At 37.5% G+C, this 26214-nt stretch overlaps 1 protein-coding gene across 2 annotated transcripts in view; it reads left to right on the top strand.

Annotated features, from left to right (window-relative positions):
• The window catches only part of LOC110031477 (regulation of nuclear pre-mRNA domain-containing protein 1B-like), a 110495-nt gene that overhangs the window by 54149 nt on the left and 30132 nt on the right, over positions 1 to 26214 (top strand). For both annotated transcript variants that reach the window (XM_020734687.1, XM_020734686.1), the window contains exons 6-7: positions 13895 to 14034; positions 14118 to 14153. In XM_020734687.1, the coding sequence (XP_020590346.1) occupies positions 13895 to 14034; positions 14118 to 14153 (176 nt within the window). The remainder of the gene's footprint in view (positions 1 to 13894; positions 14035 to 14117; positions 14154 to 26214) is intronic.

Here is a 26214-nt window from a genome sequence, read left to right as displayed (position 1 = left end):
TAATAGTAGGAATTGAGTTTGCCCTAGCTTTTACTTATAATATAAGGAGAAACTTATTATATGAGGAGAAACGTTGTAATTTAATCATTTAGAAATAAAAGAGTATTGTTTTTCTTCTCATTTCTTCATGGTATAAGGGCGTCAAGTTCAGCTGGTTGCGTCTAGTTTCCTCGACGACATCATTTGCGTCGTCTTCAGCCCTGTATATCATTGTTTGTGATGTCTGCGACTGGCGTAGTCTGATTAGTCTTCATCCACATTGTCTGCGACGTTATGCGGTTTTGGCTGCACCGCCTCTGATGTCTTCTTCCTGTGTCTTCTGCGATGTTATATTGCGTCGTTTGCTTTGCCTCTGACATCTTCCTGCACTGTCTGCAATGTCTCCTTCCCACAAGTCTGCTTTGTCTTCTTGTGCTTTGCCTGCAAATTCTTCCTTTTGCGTCGTCTACGATGAGATTAGGGCTGCTGCCAGCCATTCTGCAGACCCTCCAAACTCTAGCTCATGCTTCCTCCGCCTGCAGCTGTCTTGCAACGAGATAGGACAGCCAGACCCTCTCAGCCGCAACTTTTGTCTGTAGGCCCTCCTGAAGGCAACCCAGCGACTCCTTCTTGAGCAAATAGAGCAACCGTTAGCTTCCTCTATTCATGCAATAAGCAACGACCTTATCCAACCCTAAACATGTATAGAGCTTAAGAAAAAATACGACAAGAAGATGACAGCTCTATTCTGGAGGTTAGTTTTGAATCAGAGATAAAAAATTCTGCCCAGACGACCCCGTAACTCTCACTTTATCACATTTCATAAAGTCAACGACCACAACTTCCTTCATCGGTCCCAATCAGTGTTTTTATTTATTTGTGGCAAAGGAAAAGAGGAATATCGAGTGGGCACTGTTCTTGAGCTCACCGATCCTAACCAAAACTCATGGAAGATCCAGGTTCACATGACTATGTCTTAGTTGATGAATTTCATGACCACATAAATTGGTGAAAATTTCTTGCTTTATAAGACAACACAGGAGATTTGGGAAGTATCACGTGAGACGTATTCCTGTACCGAATACTCTGCAAAATTGATTGATTTGTTTGAGATTAAGACAACACTGCATGAGATCTAACAAGAAGAGTTAAGTGTAACTCAATACTTCAAAGCACTTGTAAAGTACTTGGCGTGGGACGCTCTCCCTGTTTCACCTCTTCGAACTGCACGACTTGGAGTAAGCATGTCCTGCCATTCACGCTAGATCGGACCATTCCTCGAAATTAAAATGCCGATCCATCTGATTTGCTCTCCCTACTCCATTCCGCATCGCATACTCCCCCCGTGCCCTAATCTTACGCCTCTTAGCTGTTGTTGCGCATCTTCCTCTTCCTAGCTATTGCAAACCTTCCATTTCTCACCTCTTTCCTTCTCAGGATCTTGCCTTTACTATCTTCCCTCCCTCCTTTATTTGTGCATGTTGTTTCTGATGTCTAAGCAGTTTTTTTTCCTTGTGATTTCTGATTTCAGGTGTTGTCCCTGGTGTTCCCTCTTCGAAGGTTGTATCCTTCGGCGACGTGGTGTTGCAGATGTATTACGTCAAGGTGGTGTTTATCCCCAATCCGTTCCACCTTTCAGTATCATCCCTCCACCTCCTCACATCCGCAAATCCCCCAGGCATTATCTTTTATTCCTGCGATGTCTCCTGTCCGCCGCAACACTTTCAATTACCAAGCAGTCCTCTGCTAGCTGCAACCCTCTCTCATGTGCCCCTTAAAGCTAGCAGCCGGTACTTCAAGATCTTCCCAGGCTACTTCGCGGTCACATCCCAACACTCCTCCTGTCACCTCAGGTCTCCTCGAGGAACGTCCAACCGCTGCTGACAACTTCCTCCCTGCCTCAGTGACTTTTTTAACCGCGGGTCGACGCTATCCATGGCTGTTTCTGATCCGTCCTTAAGCTAATTTTCTGCAATCAATCTTGTTTTACTGTTTGTATGTTTGTTTTATTATCTATGTATTCATGTTTGCTTTTCTTGAGTTCTCGTTGGTTAGAGAGCGTCCTTGTACCCGTCTTTTACATTTTCAACAATAAAAATTAATCGTGTTTGAATCATGGTTTGGGTTAACTCCGGTATCAGAGCTAGCCCAACCCTAGTTATTCCCTAGGGTTCACCAGCAGCCGCCCCCACCCAATCCAACAAAATTTTTCTTTCTCTCCCTCCTCTCCTTTCCCTCTTCACTTTTTTCCCTCCGTTCTTGTCTTCTCTTTCCATCATCTTGTCTCTTCCCAAAACAATTCCAATCATGCCACCTCGATGGTTTGCGTCGGACCCAATCAAGGAAAAAATTCAACGAGAGATTCGTCGCGTACAACAATGATTGCCAGAGATGTACAATGGGACTCAAGGCTATGTTATTCTCTACCGTGACATCGATAGTCGAAGAGGAGACCATGAAGACGACCTAAATCCATTTCACCGCGATGAAAAATATCTCCCAAGCCTCTTTGGCATTCACTATCACAGGAGACCTAGAAATGAGCCCACATTCGGCATCCATTGTGATTTCGACATAAAATGGTCCTACCGGAATTCGACGGAAGCATGAACCCCGATGACTTCATTGGTTGCAAGAGATTGAACGTATGGGAGGTACCTGAAGACAAACGAGTTAAGTTTGCCGTTATCAAACAAAAGAAAAGCACATCATTATGGTGGGAAAAGTTGCAACGACAATCACAATACGACAGAGATGACAAGTTCACTATGTGGGCAAAAATAAAGAAGGCAATGCATCGCCGGAATAATTCAATAGTGTAATATATCAGTCGAGAATTTCGTGACATAATTCGATGATCTACAGATAAAGTGCGACCTAGTTGAGCAAGAGGAGCGCACAATCATCCGCTATCTCGAAGTTTTAAAACCCACTATTAGCAACATTGTCTACTCCAACCATACTGGACGCTAAATGATGTCCAAACCCTCACATTAAAAGTGGAATGATGGCATAAGAAAACTAAATCTCAAAACTTCTTGCACCAACAGTCAACATACAAACTATCACCTCAAATCACACCTGTCAACAAAACCACGATGGAAGCTGGCAAGTCATCATCAGGAAACAAGAAAAGCATTTCAATCCGCATGAAAAAGGAGTTCCTTCGAGATAATTCCTACACAAAAATGTTTTAGTTGCCACTGGTACGACCACATCGCGGCCAATTGCCCCACCAGTCGTGTTGTCCATTTACTTAAGAAGGCGTCGTCGAAGAAATCAAGAAAGTCGAGGAAACCCAATCTGAGGATGGTCCAAAAGAAGCAGTTCTCCTCCCCGGTGACAAAGACAAACTGCTAGTGAAGTGTCCTTCTGTCAGAACCCGACAGAGATCCGTCATGGCTATCACACAACATCTTTCGCACCACATGCACCGTCAAGGGCAAAATTTGCGGTTTAATCATCCATAGCGGTAGTTGCGAAAATGTCGTATCTACCCTAATGGTCAAAAAGTTAGGTTTAGCCACACAAAAACACCCACGATTCTACTCTCACTTGGCTCAAAAAAAGAAACGAGATTCACATCAATCAACAATGCTTATTCAAATTCTCCATCGACAATCAACTACAAAAACAAGTTTGGTGCAATTTCATCCAAATGGATGCATGTCACATTTATCTGGGACGACCATGGTAATTTGACTGACAAACACATCATGACAACTTCAAAAACACCTACACATTCAAGAAGTATGGAAAACACATCTTGTTATTGCCTGTAAAAGATCCACGACCCATGATCTGACTCCGAAGGCACATTAATATCACAACCACCTTCCTGCAATTAGCTCGCAGTGCCCCAATCGCATTAGCCCTGATCCTCCTAGAAGGTACCGGCTAGGATAATGAGGCACCAACACAACTTAAACAACTCCAACATTATTTCCTAGACGTCATGACCGACTATCTCTCAGGCGGATTGCCCCCACTGCAGGGCATCCAACATGCAATTGACCTCACACCAGGGTCGGTACTACCAAATAGACCCGCCTACCGATTACAACTCGTAGAGTACGAGGAACTCCAACGTCAGGTGCAGGAACTTATTAAGAGAAGACTGGTACGCGAAAGCACCAACCCATGTGCTGTTCCCGCCTTTATCGTACATTAGAACGATGGATCTTGGCGGATTTGCTTTGACAGTCGTGCCATAACCAAAATTATAATCAAATATCGTTTTCCAATACCGCGACTCGACAATCTTTTAGATCAGTTGTACGACGCCACCGTCTTCTCAAAATTGACCTAGGAAGTGGTTACCACCATATCAGAATGCGACGGAGAGATTAATGGTTACCACTAGATCAGAATGCGATAGAGAGATTAGTGGAAAACCGCCTTCAAAACATGAGACAACCTTTATGAATGGACAATCTCACCTTTTGGTCTGTCCAACACGCCCATCACCTTCATGTGTCAAATGAATCAAGTTTTTCTATATTGGGAAAATTCGTGGTGGTTTACTTCGATGATATCTTGGTTTATAGTAAATCCGAGGAAGTCCACAAATAGCACCTGCGGAAGGTATTCAAAATCTTACGATCCGAGCAGTTGTACGCCAATCCCAAGAAGTGTCGCTTCTTTACAAACAAAATCTATTTTTTAGATTACATTCTGTCTAGCACGGGGATACAAATGGACCTAAAAAAATCGAAACAATTGTAAGCTGGACAACACCTTCATCTTTTATCAGCTTCGATAATTTTTAGGGCTAGCCTCTTTCTGCCGATGATTTGTTTGTAACTTCAACACTATCACCGCCCCCTCACAAAATTGTTGAAACGGAAAGAATTCACTTGGTCTATTATGGCCTAGACCAACTTTGACATCTTGAAGGAAATGGTCACTCAAGCTACAGTTCTTGTTCTACCAGATTTCAACCAACCATTCGAGATCGAGTGTGATGCTTCAGGTGTCTACATCGGCGCTATACTAAGTCAAGGTAGTCTCCCCATAGCGTATTTTAGCAACAAAACTAAATGAGACTCGCCGAAAATATTCCACCTACGACATAATTTTATGCCTTGTTCGGGCTCTAAAACACTGGAGTCTTTGCCTACTCACCATGGAGTTCACCTTCTTCACAGATCATGAAGCTCTCAAATTTCTAAAATGTCAAATAAACTCAAAGTGCACCATGCTACCTAGGTAAATTTTTATCGGCCTTCCATTTCATACTCAAGCATCAATCCGACAACCATAACCACTTTGTAGATGCTCTGAGCCGTCACCTTCTGATCATATCTTTGCAAGTGCACATCACAGGCTTTGAAGCTTTAAAAGACATGTGACCGATGAAGACTTCCGGGAAATCTGGGAACAGTGTCGGGAGAAACCTCACGGACAACTATTTGTTCTGCCACAACAAATTATGCATTTCTCGATGCTCATTACGCGAGGCTATCATTCAAGAGAACCACATTAGAGGATTAGACAATCATTTTTTTTGGCCTCGACTAACACGAGATGTTGAGCCGCACGTCCGACAATGTAAGATTTGTCATATCGCCACAACTCGCGACCAAAATACAGGATTATACACACATCTACCAATCCTTGAAGCACTTTGGGTCGTTGTCAGTATGAATTTTGTCATAGAACTACCATACGAAAGAACAAGTACTCTATCATGGTAGTAGTTGTTCATTTTCCAAGATGGCGCACTTTGTCGTCTGCCTCCCGACATTAGGTGCATTGCATATTGCTTATTTGCACTTCTGCGAAATTGTTCGGCTTCACGACATGCCCAGAACCATTACTTTCGATCGGGACATTAAATTCTTGAGCCACTTTTGGCAGACCCTCTGGAGTAAATTAGGCAAAGATCAAATTTAGCTTGGGGGCAGGCCAAAGTCGTTAATAGAAGCCCAAGGAATCTTCGTCGCTGCTTTGTTGGAAAAAAATGTCAAACAATAGGGTCTCATTTTCGCTCAAGCCGAATTTTCTTGCAATAGATCAACAAGCTAAATCACTGGACACACGCCATTCAAAATTATTTATGGCCGCAACCCGATCACACCCCTTAAATTGGTTCCACTTCTACCCCCAAAATATGTTAGCGAGGATGCTACAGAACATGCTTGCCAAATTCAACAACTCCACAAGGAAGTTGGTGAAGCAATTTCTTAACAAAACCAAAAATATCAAGCACAAGCCAAGAAGACCCCAAAAAAAAGCAACATTTAAAGAAGGAGACCTTGTGTGGATTCGCCTTAAGAAAGCGATTTCTCGTAAGAGCACACGAAAAACTCAAGCTCAGGGCGGTTTTACCATTCCACATACTTAAAAAACTAAATGACAATGCGTACAAAATTGACCTGCTGAGCGACTCTAAAATTTTAGCAACATTCAATGTTGCGGTTCTCACCCCGTATTATGAGGACCCATAAGCTTCGACAGATGATGATGAAGCTCCCCACCCCCGGAAGATTGACGCGGGACGCTCCCCCAACTTTAGCCCGTCGGACTAGCGCAACTTGGAGCAAGCCAGTTCAGCCATTCATGCTGAACTGGACCGGTCCTCAACATTAAAATTCTGATCCATCTGATTCACTCGCCCTACTCCATCCCGCATCGCAGACTCCCCCCGTGGCCTAATCTTACGCCTCTAGCCGTTGCTGCGCATCTTCCTTTTGGCCATTGCAAACCTTCTATTTCTCACCTTTTTCGATCTCAAGATCTTGCTTTTGCTATCTTCCCTCCCTCCTCTATTTATGCATGTTGCTATCTGATGTCTAAGCAGTTTTTTTTCTTTGTGATTTTGATTTCAGGTTGTGTCCCTGGTGTTCCCTCTATTCGAGGGCTATATCCTTCGGCGGCGTGGTGCCACAACTGTATCCCACCAAGGAGGTGTGTATACCCCCTCCGTTCCTCTTTTCAATATCCCGCTCCACCTCCGCACTTCCGCGGCTCCCCTAGGCGTTATCTTTCATTCTTGCTGTGTTTTTTGTCCACCGTAGCACTTCTAATTACCAAGCAGTCCTCTGTTGGGCTTAACCCTTCCTCTTGCGCCCCTTACAGCTAGTAGCCGGTACTTCAAGATCTTTCTCGGCCACTTTGCAGTCACATCCGAACACCCCTCCAGTCATCGCAGTTCTACCCGACGAACGTCCAATCACTGCTAACTACTTCCCCACCGCCTCAGGGACTATTCAGCTGCCCGACAATGCAGTTCAGGGCTATTTTTGATATGTTCTTAAGCCAATTTCCTGCAATTACTATCTTGTTTTACTGTTTGTATGTTTGTTTTATTGTCTATGTATTCATGTTTGTTTTTTTAGCTCTCGCTGGTAGAAAACGTCATTGTACTCATCTTTTACAATTTCAACAATAAAAATTAGTCGTGTTTGAGCTGTGTTTTGGATCAACTCTAGTATCAGTACTGGTTACAGTTATAGATATGTATGATACTAATGCGTGAAGGTGCCCTCAAGATGTTATGTTGCTTAAAAAAATAATGGAGAAAAAGTGAATGATCAAGTTCTTGTTGGGTCTAAATAAGAGCTTGGATGATGCCAGAGGAAAAAATTTGGGGATGGAGCCCCTCACTACCACTAGGGAAGCCTTTGCTAAAGTCATAAAAAACAAAGTATGAAGAAGCTCATGATGACAAAAAATGTGGATTTATCTAGCACTAAAATCTCCTCCTCGTACACACGACCTCTCCCATGAGTCAAAGTCAAAGAAGAATCATACATTGTGTGAATATTGCAAGAAACTTTGTCACACAAAGGACGAGTGCTGGAAACTACTTGAAAAACCCACAAATTGAAAACCTGGGAAAGTGAGGAAAGACCCAGACAACAATGACTATGCTGCTACCTCATTTGAAGGGTCGACCGACTCTAGCCTCTTTATTAAGAAAGAGTTGGAGGTATTAAAAAACTTCTTTCAAGCATAATTGAGCAGCATGCCAGCTTGATGATATACCTTGGCTTGATGATATACCAAGGTATCATATCCTTCTCCTATCTCATTAACAAAGGAAGGTTTCGACCCTGGATAGTAGATTCAGGTGTTTCTGATCACATGGCTGGAGATATTAATACTCTCACCAACTACCAAGTGTTCACCAACATTAAATTTGTTAGACTTTCCGATGGATCTCATTTCAGGATTATTGGGAAAGAAATGAAAGCCTTCAAAGATATTTAGCTCACTTCTGTGCTATGTGTTCTCCAATTTGATTGCAAATTATTTTCAATTAGCAAGCTTACTCATGACTTAAATTATATTACTAAATTTCATTCTAATTCTTGTGAATTTTAGGTGATGGATTTGAGGAAAGGCTAAATTTACTAAATTTCATTCTAATTCATGAAGGCAGCAATTGTGATCTTGTTGTTGGCTGGCGGTAGGGTGTGGAGATTTGTGTTGAAGTAGAAGTAAGGGAGGAGGTTTTTGTTCGTATGGGGGTGTGGATGTGAGGGATTTGGTGAGAAGACCTCGGTGTAGTAGATGGAGCTCTATGGGTTGGGATCAGGAGGGGCAAGCTAGCAGGGGCTACGGGTATTGAGTTCATTAGAGCTAGCAGGAGGATGGTATGATAAGCTCCCAAGTGGATGAGCGTGTGTTCTCATCAGAGCTCTCAGCGGAGAGTGTGATGAGCCTCCAGATGGATGGTACAACATGCTTCTAAGTGGATGATGTAGCGTGCTTCCAGGTGGACGGTGCGGTGAGCTTTCAGACCGTGCAAGGGGGGAATGTTGTCGGTGCTGAGGATGTACATATTGAAGTTTGTGTAAGAGATATGCAACATTAATAATTTTGAGTGTTTTATCTATAAATCCCCTAAAATTTAATTGTAAAAAGGTACAAGATAATGCAAATGCAAACGAAAAACAAAAAAGTAGGATGTCTCTTCAATACATGTACACAGTACATGGATATCTAATAGAGCACTAGTACATATACTCATAATAAAATTAACCGGCAAATCTACTACAATAACAAAGTGGGCTGCTTTAAGAAATCTCTTGGTGCTGCTCTGCATGAAAGGATGCCCAGCTGCAACATGAATAATGCCCTTGTATAATGTCACATATGTTTTGATCCAATGACAAGCACTATGAACCAACCTGTTCTCCCAAGCATCTTGAAAGTAAGGCAGGAAATGTCATAATTAGGAATCTTGAGTTAAACCTAGGCATATGACACCTGTGAAAGTCAAGAAGGCAACAAAAAATTGAAAAGCCAACTACTTCATATTATTTTTCACTTTATTACTTTTATTTATAGATGTAAGAGGACCCAAATCTATTAGGAAGCCATTGAGGTAAATGATTTTCTTAAGTGGGAGCTTGTCATGAAAGAAGGGTGGAGTTTATTTATAAAAATAACACATGGGCATTGACAAAGCAGCTTAATGACAATATGATGTATCGAAATAAATGGATATACAAAGTGGAGATAAAAGACATAGGAACTAAAAAGGAAAAGGCTAAGCTTGTTAAACTGAAGATATTTTCCACATAGTTAAACTGAAGCTAATTTAATTAGTAGTTGGAATTTTGCTTTCTCTCCCATTCAGTTACATAGAAGTATTAGTTTGATGCATATCTTGCATATAAGATGGAAGATGTCTGGAGCAATCTTTTTTATTTGCTCTCTTTTCTTGGTCCAACTTCTTTTTCTTATGATTGGAGGTCAAGTTCTCTTCAGCGACATAGAGATAGGGCCTTTAAGGTGTTTTTCATTAGTAGCACATAACAAAATTCTGTTGCATGTCTTATCAATAGAAGGAAGAACTTTGCAACAATCTCTATTATTGGCTTCCTCTTTCCTAAATCCACTCCTTTTTTTTTTGCTATAGTTGAAGCTCATGTCCTCTCACTATTTAACATCAACTATAACATATGCAGTCTACTTCATTATATACAACAGAGTGGATGCATTTTCCGTAATGTGGTTAACTCTAAATCATCTCTATGTATGAAGAGAAATCCATGATGTACCTACCATTTGAATACTAGATCTTTATCTTACCATGGATGTAATGGTTCTCATCAAATTGTGTAAAGATATCTCTTATGTTTGTGACTCTGTTTCTCATCTTATTTTTGTTTGTTTTATATTTGACGTTTTATTATTATCTTGTAAAAAAAAGTTTTTTTATTACCCTAATATTCCTTTACTTTTATGATAATTTCCTAGTGAAGTATGGGCATCTTTTCCATTTCTATATTAGCATAGAAATTGAGTTTTTGTCCTTTACAATGTTTATGGAATAGTTCTAGAGGGGTATTTTATTGCATGATTTATATGATATTGTTCCACTTGGTGACAGAAAAAAATTAACAAAGCCAATAAAAAGGGGAAAATATGGAGTAAGCTTCAGAATACAAGAAGCTGTGTTGTTAAGAAAATATCATAATGAGGTTTGAAACATGGGTGATAACATAATGTTAGGTGGCCAATAATAATAATGATAAAGCATTTACTTAAATGAGTAGAGTTTGGAACCTTAGATCTACTTAATGAAGGAATGCATGCATTTATGAATCTCAACCTTGTTAATTATGAGACAGTCATTTAAGATGTAGTAGAGCCACCCAAGCACCAAAAAAATATCATTCAAAATTAAACTATTTTACCTTTGAAGTTTATTTATCATGGAGTTATGGAGTTTTGCAATAGCAAATATGTGATTGTAAAGTGAATTTTTATACCTAACGATAATGTTCTATGGCTCTTAGAAGGTATTTTGTAAGTAAATTTAGCAGGTAGTTTTTTGTGGAATAAAGAACGAAAACATGAGAGGTTGAAAATGTTTGAAAGAGGATAGACATTGTTCGACGGCTGTCCTGGTTGAAAACAACAAAGAAAACTCCGATAGGCGATGTTCGGGCGGCAAAGCGTTTCACAATCTATTCTTAAGCAAGATATAGACACATCACTTGCAAACAAAAATGATATAGCAGTCCTTATATAATAAACTGGAGAACACAATATCTCAAAACACCAAAAACATAGCTCGCAATTCAAACATAGATATAACTCCCCTCAAATATTGAGCTATGATGTTCTCTTCTAGTTCTACTAGCTCGTAATTCAATATGAACTGCTCGAACTCAGCTGTGTACTCATTTACTGAGAGGTTTTTTTAGTTTTAAATGGTGATGTTTTAAGAGCACATCGTGTGTCTAATGTTCTGCTAGATTCTTCGGCTGCATCTCTCATTTCATCTTAGATCATGTTGTGATTTTGCTTTTCCCTTCACATTGACATTAATGTTCAAGTTTTCTCACCATAGAGATACACTCTTCTTTAACTTAATGGCCACTAACGTTACCATTTTATCTGGTGGAATGTTCTTGTACCCAATGACACGTTCCATTATTTGAAGCTACTCGATGAATTCGGCTGGATCCTTGCGACCATTAAAATCCTGTAAATCATTTTCACTCCAACATCATGGCTTCTCCTTGGATATTGAAAGCCAAGTCAACATGACATTTATTATTCGTTATTGAAAACTTTCAGATAGAAGGTATTTATTTCCTTCCCTTGATTAACCTGTAAAGCAGTGAGAGGAGACACTCCGTTGTGACTACGAGCGACCTCTCTGGATTTTCTCTTCTCAAAAGTGACAAGCTTTTGTGGCAGTTGAAGAATTTTTTTGTTGCATACCTTCTTTAGTAAGCTTTTGGACATCTTTTTGTAAATTTCTTATAGGCAGCTTTGTGATCTTTTCTCCTGATCAAGCTTTTGACGGGTGTAGAGTTGTAGATAAAAAATTGGTTGAAATTTAAGATTTTGTCTGTTGGTGTCAGGGTGGAATTTTGGCGGAGGTAGGAAGATTGAATTTTAATGATTTTAATGTTGGGCCTAGGAATTACGGTAAGAATAATTTGGGTTTAGTGGATTTTTTTTTTCTTTTTTTTTTTGGAATTTCAAATTGAGACAAGAACGACAAAATCGTAAAACTTCAAGGTTTGCCAAACTCTAATACTAGATGATTCTGTTCTAGGGCTCTTAGAAGTTATTTTGTAACTCTATTTAAATGAGAGGTAGTTTTGGAATAGCGAGGGAATAAAGATATGCCATGTCCATGGCGTTTCGAAGGGGATAAGCATCGTTCAGTGGCTATTCCGGTTGAAAAAAGTTAAGGGAACTCCAAATCAGCGACATTCGAGCGGTGATGTTGTTCCGCCACCTATTTCCAAGCAAGATACATACACAACACCTGCAAAAAGAAAGATTACAATACTCCTTAGATAATAAATCAGAGAATAAAATCTCTCAAAATTCTAATATAAAGCTATCTAAACTTAAAACAACAAAATAAAATCAGAGAATAAAATCTCTCAAAATTCTAACATAAAGCTATCTAAACTTAAAACAACAAAATACCCACCTAAATCTCCTCATAGAAAATAACTAAAATTAGGAAAAAAAAAAGAAATAAGAAAAAATAAAAAAAGGAAAAGAATAAAAAAATTTGGAATGTGAGTCATTTTGAGCGAAATCATGTCTGTGATTATGGGACTTCATGATTACGAAAGATTGCAATATATCACAATCACGTTCCTATATCTTGGAATGGTTACAGCTTGTGTCACCTAAAGTTTTAAAGATGATTTGGCACCTTGGTAACACGTGGCGTGATCAATGCGCATGCCCTTATTCTTGATCTTTATATAAAATCTATGTGCTAAGGTTAAGTGAAAATGTGTTATATGACAAATTGAGCTTGCTAAAAAGCATGAAACTCAGCTTGAAAATCGCTTGAAATTTCTTTTGAATTAATGTTAGCTCAAGCCAAATTTGACCTTGAGCTCTTTTCAAACTTGAAATTAATTTTTGAGCCAGTTTTGCATTTGCTTCAACTAATTGAAATATTGTTGGAATTGACTTGAAAGCTGGTTTTGAAAGGTATTTATATAAAATTTAAATATATGTTATTTTTAACATAATGTATGTATAATATAATATATAGTATAATATCTATACTAGACTTAATTGAATATCAAATTGACTTAACTCAAAGTTGAATCATTTTGGTTTGAGTTGTATTGATTTGAAATGATTTAATTTCAAGTTAAGTTCAAGCTGAGTTTTGTTTTAGATTTTGGATTGAGCCTAACTTGTTCAAACCCGACTTGTATAATCTTATCATGTAGAAAGAAATTTAAAATAGTACTCCATAATAGTAAGATCATAAAATAAGATTTTTTTTTTACTAGAGCAATAAAAATACTATTGATCTGTTTTCAAGGAGCTGAATCAAATGGATATCGCTTGTATTATGTTAGTGATGAGGCTTTCTGTCATCATCTTCTGAACTGGGAGGTTTGCATACTTGCAATGGAGAGTATAGAATGACTTCCGAGGAGAGGTGCTTGAATTTTTTTGTAAGGCACTGGAACGAATAGAATTGCAAAATGTCTTATTTTTATATAAGTTCCACCATCGTACATTCAATATTTTCTGACATAGTTAGTCCTTTCTTTATTATTTTAAGCGACATCTCATTTTTGTAAGGCCAATATTGTTTATGCTGCTTTAGCAATTTTAGACTAATATAATCCCTTGTAAATGGGAACAATTTGGGGTGCATGGAAGCCAAAGTTGGAGACCATCTTCTCAAGTTGACTTGGACCTGATATCTAATATAAATTGTGATTAATTTTGTAAATTAAACAAGTTAAATTTTTGTTGCTGCTAATTGTAAAGACCTTTTGTCTATTTTTTCTGGTTTGCGTTACCATAATTGATTTCATTTCTTTGGTCATTTGGAACTTTTTTGTCAGTTTCTTGAAATTCTTTATATTTAAATATATACTTTATTTTTATTTGAACTTAGTAGATAGCTGAAGGAATCACTCATAGGTTTAAAATCTGTTTCGTTGAATAGGTAGTCAACATGGACTGTCTTTGATAGTTGAGCTCAAAGAGCAGGAGCACGTTTTGAAACATTGTATTGAGCAACTTGGGCAAGTTGAAGCTACCAGGGCTTCCCTAGCTGCTCAGTTGAAGGAAGCCCTGCAAGAGCAGGTGTCTATTTTGAATTGATAAGTAATGTTTGTCTCTCTTGATTTTACGATCCTTACAGATAATAAATCTTTTTCATGTTATAGGAATCAAAATTGGATCTTATACGCAGTCAATTACAGGTAAGTGCATCTTTCTCTGTACTTTCTTGACTAGAATACGCATTATCTTTTATGGGCTGGATTCCATGTAAAATAGTCATATTTATTATCTTCTAGTATCTTTACTGTTTTCATAATTTGGCATAAATTTATGTCATCAATAGTCATCTTTGGCATTGTTGACTGAGTTTCGATTCCTCGTTTAATTAAAATATTGACCTACAAATTGTATTATGCTTATGCATGATAAACCTAAAAGAATAATTTTCTATAAAAGCGACTTGATTACTGTTCAATGTATTTTTAGTTAAAAAATTTCATGTACTTTGCCATCTGATGCATGTCTACTCTTGCAATAAAAATTGGGGAAGGTGAATATTGTGCGGTAATAATCAATACGTGGTGCTGCTAATATGAATTAGATTTCTTTGGTTCTGACAATGAGTATTTAGGAAATTGCCATGCTTTATTTTTACAATTTAGATCTAGAGTTCTTTGCTGTATGGTTGATGTATAATTTGGAGGTGTTAGAGAGGTTGTTGGATGGGTACGAGAGTTGGAGGATGAATAGTGGGTGAAAATTAATGTAAATTGTGGCTGGACAGCGAACCGAAAGTTGGAAAACAACAGTTTTCTGCTGTAAAAAGATGGTGGCGAGTGTGACAGCTGCCTCGCTCAAAACATCGAGCAACCGACAAATCAACAGGGTGACGACGGCAACGGAGATCAACCACTAATAAATCAACAGGGTGAGGATGACATGGAGATCAACCACAAATTCTTGAGCCAGATACAAATATATGACTTGCAATGGGATGATGATAAAACACTTCAAAAAGCATAAAATGTCTCAACTCGGAATTTGGAGTTTACCATGACGGGAACAGACGGTCAGATGGTGAAAATCAATTCATTGCTATTCTAATTTTATCTCTAACAATTTTAATATTCAAATAAATACATAAAAGAGCTACTAAAGAAAGCAACTAAAATTAACTAGTAGAAATTTATACTTTTCCGTTTGTTGTTCTCACCTCCTATATATATTTGCTTATTTCCTATTCATTTTGTTCAAATATTTAAAACCTAAAAATAATATTAAAGTAACATACAGAGATAACCCAGGAGTAATCACACTTTTAAATTAATGTAATGTAAGAAACATAATTCAATATGCATGCAAGTCTAAAAGAAACTTATAATATGCTAGTCTTTCATATTTTTATAAGTAATTAGATATATACTAATGCATGCATCAATAATCTTTTTCTAAATTAACCTGCATTATTCTTCTATATGAATTTGTCTTAACTTTTCTTTTACTTTATACTATTTACATACATTTATGTCTCTGTGAAGATCACCGTCAACAAAACCTTATACACCCTTGGCCGATATTGCCCGGTTAGCTCTTGTCGGCACAGTGGTTAGCGATCTATATATTACAATTGTCTAGGATAAAAAAACCCTTATATGTCCCTGACCGATATTCTTCAGTCAACACAACATTTAATATTGGTAAACATCACAACGGTTATTGAACCATCACAATTATCTGGGTTGGTAGAAATACTCTATGCGCTGTGTTTCACGGACATCCTTTGCCTATACTATTAGGGGTTAAAATCCTCTTCTGAACATGCACATATAAATATTCATATATAAGTTATTTCATCTTTCTTACATTATTTTAAAACATTTGAATGCAATATACTAACATGAATATTTCTCTGTTATGTAACTATTCATCATTTATATCTTTTACATCATTCATATATATATATATATATCATGTATATTCTTTACTTATATCATGCATATCTTTTCTGTATACCTATCTTACATATCTATCTTACATATAATGTCAATTTTAATATCAGTCATCTCATGCATATCTTTCATGCATGCACAACTTTTCTTATTATTCTTATCATGTATATTTTTCATTTCTAACAACATGAAGAATCTGATTAAACCAAGACATTTATAGAGTCAAAAATACAATTTGAAATAAAGAAAATTATTGAAATTTAGAAGTATAATTACTCACCTCAGTTGTCATGCCAATATCTTCATCTTCGATAGCTAGCTGGAAGTTGCGGTGACTTATGTTTTGACCTTAATAACCTTTAAAACATAATATTAAATTTTAAGATTTAAACAATTTCTTTTAATCGATTCAATCTTCTTAAATGAGCGTAAGTTTAATTTACCTGAATTTAGGGGGTCGCTTTACCGTGAATTTCCATACTCGCCTAAGGCTGCCGCCCCAGACAAATAGCTTGGAATTCGCAGTTAAGTTCAGATTCAAAGATATTTTTGCTCATAAAGTAATTAAACCCAAAAAATAACATTCCTACATCAAAATAGGCTCTCGACGCAAATCCTTTTTTCTAAAATTGCCAAATTTACTTTATATCACCTCCAACCGAACCTCTCCTATGCTAATATCCTGCTGGCACCTTTATGGAAACTTACAAAAGACTTTTGACGCTTCTAACACGCAATCGGCATTTCCAACGGCTACTGTATATGAAAATTGCATGAAAACAAGCCAAAATCAAGACCGAAGGGTGAGGAAGGAAAATGAATGCTTAGAATTGCAAGAAAGTGAAATTCTTACTGTTGGATTTCACAGCAGAACCCCAGATCGCAAGCTGTGACTAGCCAAGTGTCGCTCGATTCACGCTACCCGCGACTGTTTGCGCCCTTGCTCCAACCTTGCTATAGGGGGTTGAACGAGCTTCCTTTGCCTAGGCAAAAGTGGTTGAAGAAAAGGGGAAAAAATCTAAGCTTAACCACCCTAGTCGACCGATTGAATGGAATAAAAGGTGTGAGAAACGTCGGTTGGCTACAGTGATGCTGCCGAATTATTGTAGGAATTAAATTTAATTAATTTAATAAAACTTGTAACTTTCAAGTTTTATATTTCTAAATCCGATCATAAATTACATACAGTGTTTTTTATTAAATTGCTCGATTTAACGTTTAGAATTTTATAAAAATGTTTCAATTGAACTTCGGAGGATCCGAAATTTGAGATATATTTTATGTCTTCAAAATTTTATCAAATTTCTCAGAAATAGTTATTACAATTTGCCCTCATTATAAAATTTCTTTCTCGAAATTCATGAACATAAATTATGAAAAATGAAGCAAACGTGATTACAAAAATCTTATTCTTGTGAATTGATAACTAAAACATGTGATAAACTGTTCATATGATGAATCCAACATAACCCTCAAAAGACAATTCATCCATCAAATTATGTATCAACATCAATGACAATAGACTCTTCTGATCCTGGAGAGTCAAGGAATAAACTCTTGGGCGAATGTTCTGCCTTTGTTGCTACTTACGAGCTACTGTATCAGCTTCTGTCATCCTCTGCTGACCACTTCTCGAAATAGATCATTTCTGAAAACTCTTCATCATTTCTGAAAACTCTTCTGAGCTGGATCCCTTCCTGAATGAACTTCTAATGTAGATCTCTGAATAAAAATTAGGATAGTTTCTCCTCTGATGTCCAGGCTATCTACATAAGTATCACATCATCAACCCAAGTAAACATTCATCAAGATGTTGCTTCCCACATATAACACAGGGTTGTATAGCGCTACTGCCAGTCTGACTAATAACTCCAATTGTGTTGGACTTTATCTGCTTCCCACTAGACTCTCCTTCTGAATGAACTGTTGGTGTTACTTCTTATCAACTCTTCCTCATATGCAAATTCCTATGTCGTGAGTCTATTTGAAATCAATTTCCACTCGTCTGCCAAACATGTGTCAGATAAGGACAAGTCTCCAACACGCCCCAAGGCGCATCTCAGACATTGAAATTCATGCTTGAATTTTTTACCAAAATTGAAGTCAAATAATGTGAGGACATTCCTTGACACAATCAAGTCATACTCGAGCACGATCAAGATATACTTTCAGGCAACCGAGATATGCAATATGATAAAGTGTATTTTTTTATAAGCTAACATAACAAACAATATTTTTATTTAAGATGCTAAAAATATTATTGAAAAGAGTACTACTATTAGTATGATGATGATGGTCAAGCTCTAAACTATGTTGTGTTAACTCGTAGTCAGCATGTGTCTTTTTTTTTAAATTTTGTGTAGACAATATTATGTTGATGTTTCTAAAATTATGCTTAATGAATAATAATAATTTTGATTTACTGTTGATATTTTGTACACTAGATAAAAATAAACTAAATAAAATCTGAAACATTTATAATTAAACACATGGTTTTTACAAGTCCTTAAAAAGTTTGTGATACATATGATTTTATATTATGCATTATAATATTTTTTAAAAAGGAAATAAAAATTAAGCATTTTGATTACGCCTTTTATATCAATAAATTATAATAAACTATCATGCCAATGATACGCATGTTCAAATTTTTAGTTATGTTGTGTTATGGTCTCCAAGTTAAGTTGTCTTCATATTCGTCAATGTTGGTCAATCAAAATAACTAGATTATTTTTGTTAACCTCTTCAAATATCTCACTAAATTAGGTAACTAGGAGACCTTCCCAACTATGAGCATCACCTATGTTAACACCAGAGGCATCATAAGATAATTCATATACCTTAAACTCAAGTAGTCTCAAAACTACCGTGCAATCGTCAATCTCATTAGGATAGTGCATGCATTAGATAATCCAAAGGCATAGCAGGCTATTCATACCACTAGATTTATTGAATGTATTTTTCCAATCATCACAAGGATGAATCAAAATATAATGGTATCTTTTGTATAAATCAATCGTTAAGAACTTCATTGACTTAGATATCAATTTTGTTGATTCCAAGACTAAGAACACACATTCCAAGAATCATCTTTCTTTGATGTCATCAGTATGAGGACATCACATAGAAAAAAAATTTCCTCATAAAAATCTCACACTAATACATAATCAAATGTTTGAGCTCAATATGTTTAATGGTGCTCATCATATGGTTTTGTAAATTTAGTAGCTATGAACACGTTATGAAAGTTATGACATAACAAATCTCTCATAAGAGGATGCTCAACAAACAAATCATCAAGAGTGATGCCTTAAAATTTTATTAGAATATTAGTAACCATAGTAGGTATACGGTCCCTAGAAATAAAAAGAGAAATTGCACAAGTGACTAGTAGAAAAATAGACTTTTAAATGACATTTCAACAACAAAATAGAAACCTAAAGTTGAATACAATATGATCAATGTAGTAGAAGCTTGAATAAAAAACCTCAAATGGATTTGAGGACTCGAGAGTAGTAACAATGGTAGCCTTGCAAGAGTTGGTCAAACATATAGTGACTCATAATAGTGAAGCTAAACATTGGGCAGAAGTTGTGGTCTAGCATTAAGGCATTGATTAGGGAAATACTTTGTATCAAATTAAGGCTTGTATGGTTGTTTGGATGAAAGCCAAGCAAACTTAGTTTGAAAAAAATAGATTTTCTTGCATGTAATGAATAACATTTATGTCGTATAGCCAAGAGAAACCAAAGAAAATATGTGGAACATCCATGAGAGGGCATCACTCATGGTCTTCTCTCTATAACAACTCATCTAGATAGGAATTAAACAACCCTAAAAAAAAATTATGTCTGGTTCACCAAAGAACACGGAAAGTGGAAAAATGATTTTTTGAAAATGCATCTCGTAACATGCAATTGTGTAGGGTTGTCATAAAAAACCTGAGTATCCTCACCATTCAAAGGTCATTACTGATCACATCCTCGAACTCATGTTGTTCAAGCTCAATGAAGTTTGAATTCCCTTCATGTAATGTCCTTTTTTTTAATCGGAGGAGAGGAAAAAAAACAAAAAGAAGAATTGAGGAGTCGGGCAACGAAAAATTGAAGAAGAAGAAACGAATAGTTAGAAGCTGAAAAGGGACAGGGGTTGTGAGAGGTTCGAGCAGTCGAAGAGATATTTCCGGGTATAAATCCATTCAAAGGGGGACAGTGGAGGCGAGTCGACTTATCTGGTGAGTCGAAGATCGAGTGTGAGAGACAACGCACCCAATTTAAGTCATTTCTTAGTAGGAGGTAGTGACATCGACAAACGATGACGTCTTTATCAAGCAAGGAGGAGGAATAGGGAGAGGGCGGTGGCGTCATCGAGGGTCGAGCGAGGCAGGATGCGTGAGAGTGGAGCCCATGCCCTAGCCTACCAATGAAGAAGAAGAGGAGAGGAGGGAGCATCGTAGAGGAGGCGAGAGGTCGAGTTCGTGTGGGTGAAGTAAGAGAAGCAATCAAGCATAAAAAGAGGAGAGAAGAAGCTAGTGCGCGAAGGAAGAAGTGATCCATGCGGGTACTGAGCTGGGCCAAGCTTTTGGTAAGATAAGTATTATAAGTTTTGTCTTTTAATATTATATATTATTTGGTTTATATATATATAATAAATAATATATATTATATATTATTTGTCTTTTAATTTTATATATTATTTTTCTTTTAATATTATGTACTTTTTTTAAGAAAACCCAAAAAGGCTAATATATTAACCAGAAAGAAAGATACAGATACAATGAGTTGAAGGGCTCAAATGACACATTGCCCACACCAAAACCACAAGGGGTTCTAAAACTAGAAAATACAGAAAAATACATTAGAGACAAAGAAAAAACCAAAAAATGCTAAAGTACATAGTATCAGGTAGCTAGAGAGCAACCTAATTTTGTTTTGCCTCTGCCTCTGCCTCTGCCTCTGCCTCTGGTTCTAGGGATATATATATACAGGTGGAAATACTTCTACTACTTCACAACCGCCTCATCAGGTCCAGAAAGATGTTAATATTGCTCAGACTCCTGGGGATCAAGACGTGCAACAACCTACTCCTATCCGACCACATTTGGAATCTACTGATCAGATGAGTCAATCATCAAATGAGGAATGACATGTCTACACATCTAGGAGGAAGAAGAATGAAGATTTACTTGAGCTCAAGAATCTGATGGATGATACTTTGGTTACTACGGGCAATGATACACACCTTACTAATTTGTTAGCCGACGCACTTCCGAGAACTAGAGGCAGGAGGACTAAAGTGGGACGTCCCTTGCACTTTTGTGCCCTTTTGTGACTTTTTTACTTTCAACCTTTTTGTATCTTTGCTTTATCTGGGTTTTGTATGTGTTGTATTGTATGAGTTGGGCTTTGTTTTAGATCCTCTCATACAACATTTCTGTATCTTTTTTGTATTAATATATTTGCCATCAGACTTTTTTCTAATATATATATATATATATGAACAATGGCGGCGAGCTCTTCTAGGGTTTCGCCCGATGGTGAAACCCAGCGTTAACCTCCGGCTTCACTCCATCGTCTTCGTGAGTGGCTACTGTTTCGTCGGCTTCAGATATAATCTCGCTCGTTGTTTACCGAGCCTTCTTCGTTCTCAGTCGTCTTCTCTAGACAGCTACGCCAGCACCGCTTCATCGCCGTTTCTAGCTGCTTCGTTGTTTCCGTCGCTTCGCACATCGCTGTTTTTGTTGCTTCGCTCTCGTCACATGTCGTTGTTGTTGCTTTTGTTGTCTGCATCGAGTGTCGTCCTCGGTCGCAGACTCCCGCTGCTCAGCGATAGTGTGCACGTAGTGAGGCACCGACCAAGGTGATGACCTCAGGGGTTTTTTCTTACGCTGCAACCCTCGTCGGTGATAACCCCACTCCCGCCCATCTTTCGAATATGTTTCCTCAAAGTTACCACGATACTTTTGCTCTTGGCGTTGAAATCAGATTTCTCAAAAAAAAGTTTTTGTAAAAATGACAAACTTGCAATCTTTCTCACAGAGGCCGAGATCTTCACTCTAGCTGCGTTTTGCCGTCTGTTTTTACTAGATAAGTTTCTTTATGAAAACTCTAAACTTGAACTTATTCGAAAGGATTTTGAGCAAATGAAGCTAAAAGGAGGTTGAAAAATTGGTAAATTGGATGGTCGACACATTCTCATTCAATTATCAAATGATGCAAACTACGCTCATTTGTTTGCGAGAAGACTCATTCGAATAGACAACGAAGTGATGAAGGTTTTAAAATGGACGGTGGATTTTGACCATCATACTGAACCTCCTACCATTCCTGTTTGGTTGCACTTCCCAGGTTTGAAGGTCCACCTTTATGATCAAGAGCTCCTCTTCGCTTTAGCGATAGTATACGGTAAACCTCTCAAAACTGATATGCCTACAGTGAATCCGACTCGGCCTTTTGAAGCCTGAATTTTTATAGAACGGGATATTACTTTACCTTTTTCGGGATAGATATGGATTGACAACATCAGAGATTTTGGCAGCAAGCAGAACTTGAACATATACCTCTTTATTGCATCCACTGTCGGATGTTCGGACACTCTTTTTCAATGTTATCATTTGAAATCTATAACCTCAGAGTAAAAATGCTACTAGATCTGCCCCACTTCATACCTGTTCTTCTTCCACCCCGAGTGCATTCCACAGACTTGTGAACCCCCGGTCCACACGATACCACATCTCCCTCCCACTACTAGAGACAATATTGTTTCTGTTCTTCCGACTGATGTATTGGTAGATGGTTCACTTGGGCATCCTACAGTCTCTATCACTATTGAAAACAATACTGCAAGATCCTTAACTCCAAAGGATATTCTTCGGTGTGATAATCAGGATAATTTCGCAGCTCCACGACCTCAGGAAACATCAGGTGCTAAGGAGACAGATTTACCATCTCTTCAGACTGAAAATGTTGTTACTGTTAATCAGAAGTTAGGGGGCTCATCCTCTTCTACATGCCCGACAATCTGTTGATCACACTGATCAGATGAGTCAGTCTTCGGATGAGGAATGACAAGTATACACATCTAGAGTATACACATCTAGGAACATCTAGGAAGAAAAAGAAGAATAGAGGCACACCCCAGCTTGGGAACCTAATGGATGATACTTTAGTAACTTCGGGTAATGACTACACTCAGTAATTTGTTAGCTGACTCCGTTCCTAGAACCAGAGGCAGAGGCATGACCAAACTGGCTCGTTCCTAGCAACTGGTTTTCTGCAAGTTATGAATTTTAGAGTTTTATCTATGTTTTATCTTTTTTAGGATGTTAGTGAATTTTAGAGTTTTATCTATGTCTTATCTTTTTTAGGATGTTAGTGTTTGTGTATCGTATGGATAGGGCGCCTTTATTGAGTCCTCTCATACATACATACATGCATGCATGCATGCATACATACATACATACAGACACAGACACAGACACAGACACACGCACACGCACACGCACACGCACACGCACACGCACACGCACACGCACACACACAAGCGACGAGCGTTAGAAAAGCTAACACTTATAGAAACCCGGAGAACCAGTAATGAGATAAAATTTAATACATTGCTTTAATTTATTTTGATTTGTGATTCTTTCAATTGTTAAAATGCAGATGAATATAGAAAATTTTATTCCGATCGTCCGTTTCGGCTTTGGTTAATTCCAAGCCCCGGGCTGAGACGTGACACTTCATCAAATAAAAGGATAATCAAATGTGGTATTGACTGGCAGAGTGATTGTTTAAGTATTAACTCGAACTGGCATGTTTTCTTGTTGCTTTGTAGAATTGGACGCCAAGCCTTAGAACTTTAGTTATGTTGAACTAGTGACTAAGCTGAGCTAGAATCTATAGTTTTCAACCTGAGAAGTGGTCGACAGCTTGCACCATGCATCCTCTACCGAATCAAATGTTTTTATAAATTTTATGAAAATAGTGACAAAATAAAATATTAACCAAGTTCTTTATTTTTATGTCAAACCTTCCAACTGACATGATTGTCACTCCAATGTGACTCGAAATTCTTTTAATCTCGGCTATATTTTTCTTTGTATTACTCAGCTCCAAAAAAAAATATCCTCAAATAATACATGAAAAGGGGTTTCAAGCTCCGACCATAAGCACATAATGAATCATAGTAAAGTAAGAAAAAGAGATTGCCAAAATAAATAAAGTTTTTATAAAAAAAACTTCTTAATATCCATGGAGACACATTTATGTGTCTATCTAGCATTCTCTGAAGGCATCTTTTGAGATGCAACTACCCCTTTCAAAAAACACTATCATCCTTGACATATATCATGTGTTGATACATTGGACCACTTATACCTCAACTACACGTTGTAAGCAAAGATGTTGAGTACTTGATATTTGCACTCACTCTTATAATAAGAGTTGACATCAAGTTAATCATCAAATTATTGCCATGTAAAATGCTTTGATAAAATCAACTTGTTCATATACGATGGGATCTCATTTCCCATTACTTCAGACATTCTATTGTGCAATCTAGAGATGGGTTCTTTCCATGCTCAGAGATGTTTTCATTCATCCCTATAACACCCAATTTAATTAACTTCTCACAGTAATTAGACTTCAAATAAACACCTCTTATCATTTTCTCCAATGCCAACTTGCACACTGTATCCCCAAGTTAGATATTTTCTATGCCCATTATGAATTTCTCCTTACCTCTTTTATTTTTTTCTAGGAAGAAATTTTTATTCAAGAAAAAATGAAATATGTTTAAATGACAAAAACAAGTATCATACAAATTAAATAAATTAGATTGAATAAAAATTATAATTTTGTTAGTGTCATGAGAAGAAAAGAAATTAAGTGACGAGAATAGCGGATGCAAGGAGGGCTGACGGTAGCAGAGATAGTTGTTCCTACCTAAAAGATCAGCTTTGGTAGCAAAGAAGCTGGTTGTCGGCAATTGAAAAGAAGGACAGTAAGCTCATTTAGTCAGGAGAGGAGGGCGAGAGGTTTGGGTGAGGAGCACGAGATGTGACATATATTTAACATTGATAAAAAACCCTAGTTTACAATGCACGTGCCTTTGACATATTGAGGCATATCATGCCTTGAGACATGCTTCAATAGATTTGAGGCATACACCGACACTGTATCAATTAGTTGTAAGCCTCATTACAATTTTTAGAGAAAAAGTGTGAAAGAGCGCCTCTTATTACGAAATTTTAAACAATGATTCTAATGAAGAAATAGGAAGATAGTTACAACTACCAATAATTGTAAGGAATGTTCAGCATTAATGGAAATGATTGTCAAAATCAAGTACTTCGGTTCAAAACTATTTTCTCATGAGATGCTCAACCAGTGAAATCCAAAAAAGATGGTCAATAAAGGGCCTGTTTGGCACAACAGCCGCTTTTCAGCTTCTCAGCTACAAGTGCGCTGCCTCAAGAAGCTGCTGCGGAGGAGTTGCCTACATGGTTGGGAAAGCTGTGTGAAAATAATTGTGTGGCAGCTGTTTCTGAAAAAATGACCATTCTACCCTTATTTTGTAATGCTGTGTGTAACAAAAGTGTGATAGCCATAAATTTAATACTTTTTAAGGCAAAAAATCACTTAAAAATAGTACAGAGTTACAGATACACACCTCACTTCACAATGAGTATCAAGAGTGCAAAAAAACTCTTAAATTATTAAAATGACAATTAATAAGATGATTATTTTATTTTTAAAATTTTGACGGTATAGCTCCCGTGCTAGACTTTCCTCGATGATGTTCTTCAATCCTGATCACCATCGTCAGGAGAATCTGCCAAACTATCTGTCCAACGAAAGAAGTGACATTATTCTGCGATGCCTTGAGGGCAGCTATAAAACTCTCTTCCGTAGCTATGTAGCCGGCGAGATGTCAGTTGAGAAGCATGGAGACCGCGGTGGAGCAATCGTCGGGATGTTTCTAAAATCCTTGAGCCCATGTTTTCCTGATTGCAACAGCAAAAAAAAAACAACCAAATATTGTTAATAATAAACCAACTCTGATATTATAACAACAATGATATAAAAAAATAAGCAACTCATCTTGAAAAAATATGCAACTCTTCTTGAAAAAATAGGCAACGCTTTAAACACGACGCCTCTGGAAAGTTTTGCAATTATTGTCATTTTTGGTGCTGTAAGAGAGAAATGTTTGTAGACGCACCTTGAACTCATCATTGAAAAGCCAAAAAAGATGGGAAAGCTATAGCAACACCGTGCTGAGATTATTGAGCAAATTTCAAGCACATAGCTCG

Source organism: Phalaenopsis equestris, unplaced genomic scaffold (assembly GCF_001263595.1).
Source record: "Phalaenopsis equestris unplaced genomic scaffold, ASM126359v1 Scaffold000829, whole genome shotgun sequence".
Taxonomy (NCBI): domain Eukaryota; kingdom Viridiplantae; phylum Streptophyta; class Magnoliopsida; order Asparagales; family Orchidaceae; genus Phalaenopsis; species Phalaenopsis equestris.
The sequence above is the reverse complement of the archived record's forward strand: the minus strand, read 5'-3'. Positions and strand labels throughout refer to the sequence as shown.